The sequence below is a fragment of the Anthonomus grandis genome, chromosome 11 (assembly GCF_022605725.1).
Source record: "Anthonomus grandis grandis chromosome 11, icAntGran1.3, whole genome shotgun sequence".
NCBI lineage: Eukaryota > Metazoa > Arthropoda > Insecta > Coleoptera > Curculionidae > Anthonomus > Anthonomus grandis.
In genome coordinates this window covers 14,492,022-14,503,988 of record NC_065556.1, presented here as the reverse complement: position 1 = coordinate 14,503,988, position 11,967 = coordinate 14,492,022, and the positions used below count along the sequence as shown (strand labels likewise).

At 31.8% G+C, this 11,967-nt stretch overlaps 1 protein-coding gene across 5 annotated transcripts in view; it reads right to left on the bottom strand.

Annotated features, from left to right (window-relative positions):
• LOC126741868 (constitutive coactivator of PPAR-gamma-like protein 1) overlaps nucleotides 1-11,967 on the bottom strand; it is a 59,579-nt gene that overhangs the window by 6,191 nt on the left and 41,421 nt on the right. For 4 of the 5 annotated variants that reach the window (XM_050448313.1, XM_050448312.1, XM_050448314.1 and 1 more), the window contains 3 exons: nucleotides 8,322-8,506; nucleotides 8,034-8,174; nucleotides 7,770-7,846 (listed from right to left, as the gene is read on the bottom strand). In XM_050448313.1, coding sequence (XP_050304270.1) covers nucleotides 7,770-7,846; nucleotides 8,034-8,174; nucleotides 8,322-8,506 — 403 coding nt within the window. The remainder of the gene's footprint in view (nucleotides 1-7,769; nucleotides 7,847-8,033; nucleotides 8,175-8,321; nucleotides 8,507-11,967) is intronic. The other variant, XM_050448317.1, reaches the window with a different exon arrangement.

Below are 11,967 nucleotides of genomic sequence, written 5' to 3'. Positions count from 1 at the left end.
TTTTTGAAGTTTTTTTACTCTACAGTCATTTTGGCATCTAAAAAGGTCTGCAATTATTGAAACACGCAGCCGTTGTTTTTGTTAGTCATTAGTGGTCTATGACCAAAGCTTAAAAACGAAAATCTGTATTGCCGTCCCTTAAAGAAAACTGAATTTAATTTTATGGATAAACCGCGAGTCGTACAGAAACATTTATGAAACAAAAAATTAATATAATTAAATTGTCCTAGGTTTACCTTTCTACCACGCGCAACGGAAACAAAAGTAAGAGGACGCCAACGTTTCCAAAATAATATCGTTTAGTCTTTTTTTTGTAACTTTTAATTACTCAACTGCGGTGCATTTAATTTTAAAAAAATATAGGTGTTTCATTTTCTAATTTTTTTTCCAGAATAGAATTGATAGCAGAATGTATTTGCAAATTTCGTTTAATATTTTTGCAACAGGCAGTTAAGTTATTTTAAAATTTAACAACTTTTTAGAAGTAATTGGCATTTTCTGGAAAAACAGAACCTATTAAAATGTTTGATGACCAAAAATACCACAAACTCCCTCACTAATTGTAGAAACATTATTTTTTTTAGGCCAAAGGTATACCGCCATTTTTGGCAAATCTAAGTGTCGCCATCTAACGAATAGGATCTGATATACTAAGTTAGATGACTCTCCAAGTCCTGCGCGGGAATTTTGATCGACAGTCTACGCAGAACTCTTGTGACGCGTGCTTGTTGCTATTCGGCATGTCAAGTTGTAATTTATAGCGTTCAAAATAGTTCAATGTACGTTAATGCATTATTATTAGAATTCTCTCTAATTTTTTTATGTTTCTATTACGAAAAAAAACTTGGATTGTAAAGTAAATCACATAACCTAAAATTTTACAGCTTGGGCAAAATGGTGTAGTTGGGCATAGGCTAAAATGGGGTACCTACTTGTTGTATCCCGTTTTGCCCTACTTTAGCTTTTATTATTCTTTAGTAAAAAACTACTTTTTTAATATTTTCAGATGGTATTTAAATACAAAAGAAAGCCCAATAGTCCAATTTGGAATTCCGAAAGAGATGAGGTATTTACGAGCAGCAAAAAGGTGGCATTGTTACAGCTGAAATTAGTTTTTCAGCGGCAGGGGCTTATATGCCGTTAATGCTTAATTTTCTGCGAAAACGTATGCGCACGCATTCTCAGATGAAATAGTTCCAGGTGAATGGATTGAATTAAACAATAAGGAGTGGATAGATATGAGCTTGTTTCTTAAAAACCTCAAAGTTCTCCGGTTCTCCTTCTACTAGATGGACATATTTATACATACAGGGAGATATTACTAAATGGGCACAGCTCACATGCAAAAAATGTAGAAGTTACAAACTATGCTAGGAAAAACGGCGTCACACTTCTTTGCTTTCCGCCTCACTGTACACATCGGCTGTGTCCTTTATAAAAGCCTTAAGGGGCTGCTCCGAAAGAGAAGTGAAAGTATGGCTTCGAAGTCACCCAGAAGGAGTGGTAACGTACCATCAAATTACAGCTTTGTTTAATGCTGCTTTACCGATGTGAACGTTCTGCCATCAGCAACAACTGATTTGCAGATAAAACCCAATTCCACCGAAGAGACAGTCGAAACAGAACCCGAAACCAGCAATTATGATAACAAGAGAGTCAGAGAAACCACACCAGAGATCGAACCACAATCGGGAACTTTAACAAGTCACACTAGTGTAGGTTTAATTATCCCATATAATTCCGTTTCCTCTGATAAATACAAGTAAAAAAAGGGTAGGTATCGCGAAAAAGAGAAAAAAACAGCGACTTTGACAGAGTTGCCCTACAAAACTGGGCCTGAAGAATCTTAACAAGAGACAAAAACAAAATTCACGGCAAAAGGAAAAATTGCTAAAAGAAAAATAGCAATAGATGAAGAAAAAAAAGTGAAAAGGTGAACAAAAAAAAACAACCAAAGAAGCGAAATTGGAGTATAACAGAGACGTTAGTGATGCTGAAAGTTTGTACTACGAAGACTTTTATTCCGCTTCACATAACTCCGGTGCGGGAATCTATTTATGGGAAAGTCTTTATTTGTGAATTTTGTTAATAATCTTCTAAATGTTTATTGTGCGACCCCATTTTGGCCAGGATAAATGCATTTTTTGCTTTAAATGTTATTAGTTTTAATAGCTTCTAAATAAAGAGAACTTTTCAATAAAGAGATTTTTTATATTTATAAAACACTTAAGGCAATTTATTTTAATGCATTTCACTGAAGATTTTTTAAAATTTTGGGTTTTCCCCGCCTTTCCCCAACGTCACTATGTTCAATATGATTGAAAGCACATTTCGGAGATAAATGCTCTTGAAACCAATCTTAAGCTTGCCTTATAGAACACTAACAAGAAAAAAAAAGCAATGGTCATTTGGATTTTTTCAAATGTCAAGTTTAGTGTACTGGTCTTAATACTGATAAATCAGTTTCTGATAACTTCTGATACTGGATCAACCTCGTTAATATACAACGTTATACCATATACAGTAGAGTCCGTCGTCTTCCCGTTAACTTTGGACCATTTCAGAAACAAATTGGAAAATTTGTCCATATACTGATTGTTTGATTAAGGCTGACAAGCTACCATTGGGGAAAAATTGTTTATTACAGTAGACAAAAAATAGCTGTGAACGATTTTTAAGTACCCGACTCTGGCTCTAGAGGGCGTAACTGCTATGGCGTAAAGTGACGACAAAATAATGAGTCGATATTTTCACTATAACACTAAATCTTATAAATTTTTTGCTATAAAATGTAAAATTTGAGCCGGGCCTCAGATAGAAGGAGGCAAATTTATTGTACTTTTTGATTATCACATAATAATTACATAATTCCATTCAAATTTGCAGAAAAAAAGGGAAAAGCAAGTGATGGTTTTAAAACACTTCCCCGATCGAGGAACACGAAATTTAATTTGAGTAACGAGTATTTCCTACCTTTTAACTACCAAAACTTTTCTTAAACGAGGGTAAGTTATTCAAATTGTAAATACTTTCCCCTTCTCTGCTGCCCCAATTTGAAATTTTATAGCAAAAAGGTCGATCGTAGTTTTTAACATTTTAAGAATGTTTTTGAAAAAAAACGATAAACGTCGCTAGGGGGCGGCGGAGGAACTTAGGAATATTAAGGTTATCCGAAAGAGACTCAAACGGTCGCTAAACTTTAATAGTCTTTCACCGTTTTGCTAAAAATAAAACAGTTAAAGAAATATGAATTTCATGCAGGACTTTTGCGTAATCCTATATAAAATAACATCCTTAATATAAAATTAAAATATTCAAGCCGAAAACGACATAAAAGATTTTCAATCCGAACTTGTACACGTGAACACGCAAATAAGCGTCAATTTTTGCTTACGCGGGTTTTAATCAGTAAATGATGCAACAAATTTTAAAATTAGTATACTATTCGTGCTTTGTGTATTCGTCGTAGTTAGTTAAGTGGTATAAACTATGTATTACCATGAGTTAATGGAATATTTTTTTTTCTTTTCACTAAGAAAAAATTGTAATTTCATTTAAGATTTGAGATTTTGCTCGATTCGGCCAAGTTAATTCCAAATTATCACTAACCAAATTAAAAGACTTTTTCTCGTCGATGAGTTATTACGATTTTACAATAAAGATGCACCTTTATACCACAATTTCGAAATGATTAATTTTTTTAATTCCCAAAGCATTTTCGCCCATTTACGTAGAAGTAGTAAATGAAAAATAATCATTGGCAGAATTTTTCTTGGAAATTATATTGGTCTGTCAGAAAAGCTTAGCAACGAAAATATGTATCCTTTCCCCTTGCCGGTTTTTTAATTTTTCAGGCTAAACTCTAAATCGTACAAAAAAAAATGTATGAACAAAATATGAAGACGATTAAATTCTCTACAATTTACTCAGGAGTGAAGCTGTATGTATAACCAACAGGGACAAAGTTAGAAGGCATATTTAAACAGAGAGACACCGGGTCAGTATACTGAAGTTATAAAAAAAGTTAAATATATAAAATATTTGGGTGTTACGATTGATCAGAATATTAAATGGGATAAGCATGTATAAAGCACAAATGTTAAACCCCATAAACTGGTCTACACATTCTACCAGATTAGATATTGCATGCCTATTAATGTTCTGAAACTGCTGTATATTTCTCTTGCAGAGCCTGTTATGAGCTATGGTTATGTTATCTGTTATGAGTTATATGGGGATGAGCATATAAACTAAATATTCTCAATATTACACAAAGATATCTCCTTAAAATAATTTACAACAAAACGGCCAGACAATCGATCGGTCTTTTGTTTCAAGAAGCTCAGGTATTGAATTTACAGCAATTATATGTAAAATCTGCGCTACTGATTGTTTATCACGAACTTATAAATATACCTAGACTGCCAATTCAATGAAAAGTAAATGACCACTACTAGGGAGCCGCCATTTTACGTGATTGTGTTCTTTCGATGTTGGCCACTCTGACAAATATTAGTTGTAACAACTGTAGGGAAACAAAACAATTAAAGTTTTTGAGAGGTTATGTTTACAAAAATACAAAATAGAAAGTTACATATAGGTAAGAATTTAAGATAGTTGCGTCAGATCTGTGATTTTTCTGGTAGTTCTTTAAGAATTTCGTTAAAATTTATGAAAGAAAGTAATCCTCACCTATGAGACAAAGTTTCAATCAACTTGGATAGATGCATGCACTTTAAAATATTTGTTTTATCATTCTGATAATCTTGAATCTTATAAATCCTAATACCATGAAAATCATGATATTCATTTAAATTTTTGCTTGTATTTAGGCGGAATTATGTATGTAATATTGCGGAATTGTATGCTACTTAACAAATTCAGTGAAAAACACTTATTTTCTTTCTATTTTTACTATTACGAGTTTTACTGTCCTTCCATGTACAGTGTTTCCACATTAATACAATGTACAACCATCTATAAGAATCAAAATATAGATGATTCTATGAGGGTTTGTAATTATAAAGGGTGTTTATATAGTAAAAATATATTATTCGGTCAACAACTCAATATATGATTCTATTATAAACAGCACAGACGGACAATTCACAATAATTCGGTTTTGAGAAACTGAACCAAATACCTTCAAATAAAGATAGTGATACATTATTCACGTATTAAATAAGGAAAAAGATACATCGCCTGTTCCAGACGATATACCCAAGCGTCGTTTACAAATCGCCAAAAACTAGGCAATCCGCTATACTCACACGTCAAACGTCAGCGTCGTCAACTTTATTCCCGTTATTTAATATATTTTTTGTTGGCAACACTAAAAATTTTCAGAGTGACCACAACATCAAAAGGACACAACCACTATAAAAATGGCGGCCACCATGCAGTGGTCATTTTTGGGTATCGTGGTCATACGCATTAGCAGTCCAGGTATATTTATAAGTTCGTGTTGTTTATAAATATCCTGAATTAAGACAACATATTATATTAAATTACGAAACAAGAAGTAGTTCGTCGGAGACAGTAAGACAAAAACTCAGAGGCATCTTGAGTATTATGGTCCTACATTTTTACTTAATTCCATTGAACATAAGAACCGTAAACAATTAACAAAATCTTTTCTAAAACATAATTTTCAAGTATTTATAAGCATTTGAGTAGGTAATGACAATAATATAATGGTATTTTCTTTTATTTTTGTAAATTAAAAAAAAAATGCTTAATCTGAAAGTAGGTATGGGTACTGGGTAATCCTTTCGATAAGTATGGCCAACATTTATTACCTTAACTGGTAATGAACATCAAATAAATAGAACTGTTACCAAATTTGAACAAAAGGGCACTGTAATAAATAATTGCAAATGTGAGGCAAACAGTGAACTAAACAATCATTAAAGGCAAGAAAATGATAAGAAATGAATGAAAAAGACTTGCAGGTTTGTTTACATGTGGAAGAAAATGAAAGAAAAATAAGAACAAGAAATCTTGGACAGATCATGGGCATTGATCATACAACTGCGTTTTGACTTGGAGAGAAACAAAAATATTTCTCGTACAAATATGAAAGGCATCAGGAGCTTAGAAATGAAGACTTTGAATATTGAAAGACTAGAATTAGTAAACAGCTTCGTTTGAGTTTAAGTCTTTGAATATTACTGCGAACTATTACGATGGTAAAAACTTGTGCCGTTTGTGCTGCACCATAGAAAAAAGGCAATTCAAGCCGATCTTTTCACAAGTATATATACATTAGTAAGTATTAACTTATTAAACAGTGCTATAGAATAATATGCATATGGGTATATATGTTAGGTTGTTTGTTCAGTTTATGTATCTATTGGTTATTTATTGTTATTAACGAATTTATTGTTTAAAAATTTGAAATGGCAACACCGCAGGCAAAAGCTGATGTCATCTTGACAAACGGCTTTGTGTTTACATTCGGCATTTGTGAAGTTCTGTGTTTTTTCTTTCGTTTTTTGTGGAAAAAGGTTGAGTCACTTCAATATTTTTGTGAACTGTTACGATAGTAAAAACTTGCCGCACCATAGGAAAAAGGCGATTTAGGCCGATCTTTTCACAAGTAAATACCGATATTTTCATAACATCATATCAAGGAAAAACCGTCGTTATAAACGTAGAATAATAAAAACTTAGTAAGAAATCTATAATAATTATAAAATATTTAATTTCCATAAAAATGCTTTTTATTATATAGGTACGTTTATTCTAATGAAGTACGTTAAAAAAACGCATAAAGAGTTCATAAATGGTAATATTGTTTATAATTTAAAGCATCATCTATTAATAATAAAATATTTATCATGTAAATATTTTTTGATGACGTCACTGGTAAAGATTCCTTGTGTCAGTGGAATCAACAGCGCGATCGAGCGGCGTTGTGATGTTATTGCCTTTTTCTCTAATATAGGCACGTTATCTATATTCATTTAACTTTGAATGTTGACTTCTTTATAGAGTATCTTATCATATTTTATGAAAAAAAATGCTTCATTAAAGAGGAATAGAAGTGTTTTTTTGCCATTTCTACATACGCATTTGGCATCATTACATCAGAGATGTTGCAAGCAAACAAACTGCCCATAGTTCCATGTCAATGCTAATTCTAGCCTTTCAATGTTCTAAGTGCACAGACACAGATGTTATACATCCAGGTGTAGAATTACATTCAAATATTGTAAAACTATATTTATTTTTCTGTAATATATTTGATTTTGTCAAAAACTTTGTTACTAAATAACGCTGCATTTTTTAAAACATTTTTTTCAGTTTCTAATTATTGGAAATTTTAACTTTTTTTGTAAATTTGGCGCCGTCTAACTTTGGTGCAAAACAAAGATTGCATGTACTTTTACAATTTTAAATGCCAGATTGACTGTACCATGATTATTTTTAACCGAATACTGTTGACATTGACAGCTCTTAAGACGCTTTTAGTAAATGCAAGTCCGCCAATATTTTTTAAGAACTATGGTACAACATATCTAGTAGGTTTTCTTAGTTGTTCGGATTTTTATAATATCCTTTAATAATTTCATTCGTCCACACGACTTTTTGACGATAGGTAAAGCCATGTTTTCCACAATTACATGAAAATTCTGCATGGGCATACAACAGGATAAAATATGAGTTAGATAGATGGTGAGATTATGGTTTCAATTAATTATACCAAAACCAAGTAGCACATACAAAAGCATCTGATAAACACGAAACAAAGAATCACAGTTACATACCCATTATCAGTTTTGACAGTTAAAGCCAGGCCCTTCTCTTGCTTCACCTTGTTAGATTTGTTAGTGCGCTTTTTTCCCTATAAGAAAATTATGCGCCAATTAACACACCATACCGAAAAATCAGAAATTCGGCAGTCAAATTTCAAATTTTGTTTTAACGCATGAGCAGAAGCAAAGTACGATCAGGAAAGCAAAGTAAATCCATATTTTTAAGCAAAGTCAGGCTACTAAAGCAACAAAACAATATTAACAAAATGCTCTGACCTGGGTTTTCTTAGTTCCAACAGGATAGGAGGGCATTCCACCCTTCTGATTGCGCCCTCTGCCGTAGCTGGCGGGCACATTCCCGCCGCCACCAAAACCTCTTCCTCGGCCCCTGAATGACATACCGGCTGGCATTACTTGCTGAAATTAATAGACATAGTTTTTAACAAATTATATAGTTTACAAGAGAAAATTATGTATTGTTTCACAAATAATAAGGCGTAAGAAGTAAATTCAGCATGAAGACCGCAATCTTGTATTAGCCGCCATTCCAAAAAGTCCACTTACTGGTGCCTGCCTAAGGTTGTTCTGGAAGCCATAGTTGGCTCCCCAGGAGCCAACCACTACCCCAGCGACCTGAAGTTGCCCTCCGCGGGAGGGAATCGGTCTACCTCTTAAACCTGGCGCTGCTCTGGCAGACGGTAGAGGCAGCGTAGGCAAATAAGCGGTAGGCATACCTGGTCGAATCAAACCTGAATAGAAAAAAACTTTAGTTTTAAATATATTACATACAGTATCAATAAAGCAACTTTTAAAATATTTGCTTAAATTGTTTATATTAAATTCCCTACAAAATGTTTTATAAAAATATGTTTGTTTGCCAGGCAAGAATGTTGCTTGTTTACTGTACACTGTAAAGGGTACAGTATACCAAATTCGAGCCTCACCGTTGGAGGTATTATCTCTTATCTCTTAAACTAGAAGAGATACGAGATCGGTTAAATTGAGGCAAAGTTGCGCAATTTGGTACTCATTAAAAAGCTCTTTTGAAATTTCACAAATTCCTAATACTTCCGAAGATATTTGGAAAAAACCGAATATTCGCGATTTCATTTAAATTTTTTTACGACTCTATTTGAATAGATATAACAAAATGAATTACTCATTCTCATTGCTACTTTCTCTATTTTACAAAGTGGTGTCGTCAGATTTTCAAACCGACATTTCGTATTTAAGCTGTCATCATCAAGTTTGTTTTTTTAAATAATAATAATAATAATAATAATAATAATAATAATAATAATAATAATAATAATAATAATAATAATAATAATAATAATAATAATAATAATAATAATAATAAATATTTTTTTATTTGTATAGAAAGAAAAAAAATACAAGTTTACAAAATCTAGTAATAAATTTACGCAAATAAAAGGCCTACAAATTTAGAATTCTGCCATAGAAGATTCTGGTCTTGTGGCCCCAATTAAAAAAAATGGTAATTTCAGTAACGCTTATTAATAGTAACGCTTAACTAATAACTGATTAAATACAGCTTTTTCTTTAATCATATACCTAATAAACCTACATATAAAAGTTCTAAATTCTAAATTTGACAGTTTAACATCAAGCAAAACAATACACATTGCAAACACCCTAAAAACAGATTAAATTTTTTGTTAAATAACAAAAAATAGAAAAAATATTACAGACAGTAAATAAATAAATAAAATGATCCCAACACCAAAAATTGTAATAAATTACTCAAGAAAACAACCATTCAAAAAGTTTAAAAAGAAGAACCTAAATTATACCTAAATTATATACCCTGCTGATTCATTAGATGTACAATCATCCTATTACGAAAAGTATTACAAGAAACTGATAATCGGTCAGGATTCAAATTTAAAGAATTTATGTGATAAGCAAAATTGTAAGAAAATTATCGTTTAAATAACTGTTTTATGTCTCGGAATGAGAATAGTATTTCTTCTTAAATTTAAATGGTGTACATCATTTCTAAAAGTTATTTTTTGATAGAGATAAGGCGGACTACGATATATTAAATTTGTATAAAAAAATGTTAAAGAATGAGCAATTCTTCGATTATGCATATTAAGCCATCCAAGTTCGTGAAGTTTATGGGAAATGCGGTTTCTCCTGCGAATGCCAAATATTAGTCGAATGCAAGAGTTTTGGAGCTTTTGCAGTCTACCCCTATCCTCATAATCAAGACACCAGCCATACACTAAATCACAGTAATTACATTGTGAAAGGACCAATGAATCACATAAAAGCTTCTTAATATCTTTACTTATATAGTGTCTATGCAAATAAATTAATTTTAAAGCAAGATATGCCTTTTTAAGAACATTAGGCACGTGATGTTTAAAACGAATATTATTATCTACTATAAGGCCCAAACTCTTACATTTGTCAACAACTGGAATTCTTTCGTCCCCCAATTTAATGTTTATACCATTTAAAATATTATTTACATTAGGTCGATTACATATGAATATTATAGATGACTTTGAAGGATTTAATTTTACTAAATGCTTTGACAAAACATCACAAATAGCTTGTAAATCCTGATTAATTTTAAACTCAGCCATTTTAAAATCTCCTGGTAAAAATGAATAATATAACTGCGTGTCGTCTGCGTAAAAATGATGGGCACAATGCTTTAATTGAAGATAAAATTTAGACGTGTAAATAATAAAAAACAAGGGTCCTAAAATACTACCCTGAGGTACACCACTTTCAACTTCCAAAGGATCAGATATTTTGTTATCTATTTTAACACGTTGAATCCGATTATTTAAATAAGAGGCAATTAAATTAATAGCAGCATCAGAAAAACCAATATAATGAAACAAAGACTTTAAAATTGAGTGGCTAACGAAATCAAAAGCTTTAGTATAATCCAACAACACCAGAGCAGAAATCTTACCATCATCCCTAGCCCGAATTACGTCATCAATAACGTCCGACATACAGCCGAAGTACAACTATAATTTGTTCTAAATCCAGATTGCTTAGGTGGTAAAATATCATTATTATTAAGAAAACTACGAATTTGAGAGTCTAGAATGCTTTCGAGAATTTTTGAAAACGTTGGTAAAATTCTGATAGACCTAAATTGACTAAAATCTGTTGGGTTATGCACTTTCGGCAATGGCAACACAAAGACTTCTTTCCAGCATTTGGGAAAGTAGTTTTTATTAATACACTCGTTAACAATAATTATGTAAAATAAAGAGTATAATAAAAGGACAGCATAGTTGAATTAAGATTATCCACCCCGAATGCTTTAGACTTAATACGTAATATAATTGCAGAAATAGTATTATAATCAGTGGGATGAAAAGAAAACTTATTTAAGGTTGGTAATGCATTCTGATCATAAAAATGAATTAACTCATCACAATTATCAATATTTGTCATTCTTGTACTATCTATAAAATATGAATTAAAATTGTTGGTATTTACAAAAGATTTAGGAATTTGCTTCTGCTTTGATGGCAATATTTTTCTTAGTTCACGCCACCTGTCCTTGTATATACAATTCTCGAATCTATCACTATAAAAAGCCCTTATTTCCGCTCTAATCGCTGTTGTGGAATAGTTTCTAAGCTGTTTGTAATAATTCCATTTAGCTGGCAGTTTAGTTGTTTTAAAGTTTCTTAATTTTTGCAACAGTTTAATATTATCTGTCAGCCACGGAGAATCTTTTTTTTTTTCGAACAACTATAGTTTTAATAGGAGCATGCTTGTCGAACCATTTGAGTAAGTTATTGTTTAAAAAATGTATCTTATGGTTATCCATCTATGGATTCGAATTCATATATTAAATGAAATGGAACAGCCTCCAAATTTTCTTGAAAGTTGTTTAGGTTTATATCTTTATCAATATCTTTATCTTTATCAATTTATTAAGGATCTATAAGATACAATGTGCGGTTGTACAATACACTCCGTGACATTAAATTCACAAAAAACGCCAAAATGGTCAGAAAATGTAGAGCTTATTATGCAAGACTTCAAAATGCCAACATGATTTGTAAAAATATGATCTATAATTGAACTAGTGTTGTTGGTCATACGAGTAGGCTCGGTTATAAGCTGCTTCAAATCGAAAGTTTCACACAAAGAAATAAGCTGAGTTGCATGACTGTAATTTTATACAGCCTAAAAATACGGCCCTGGA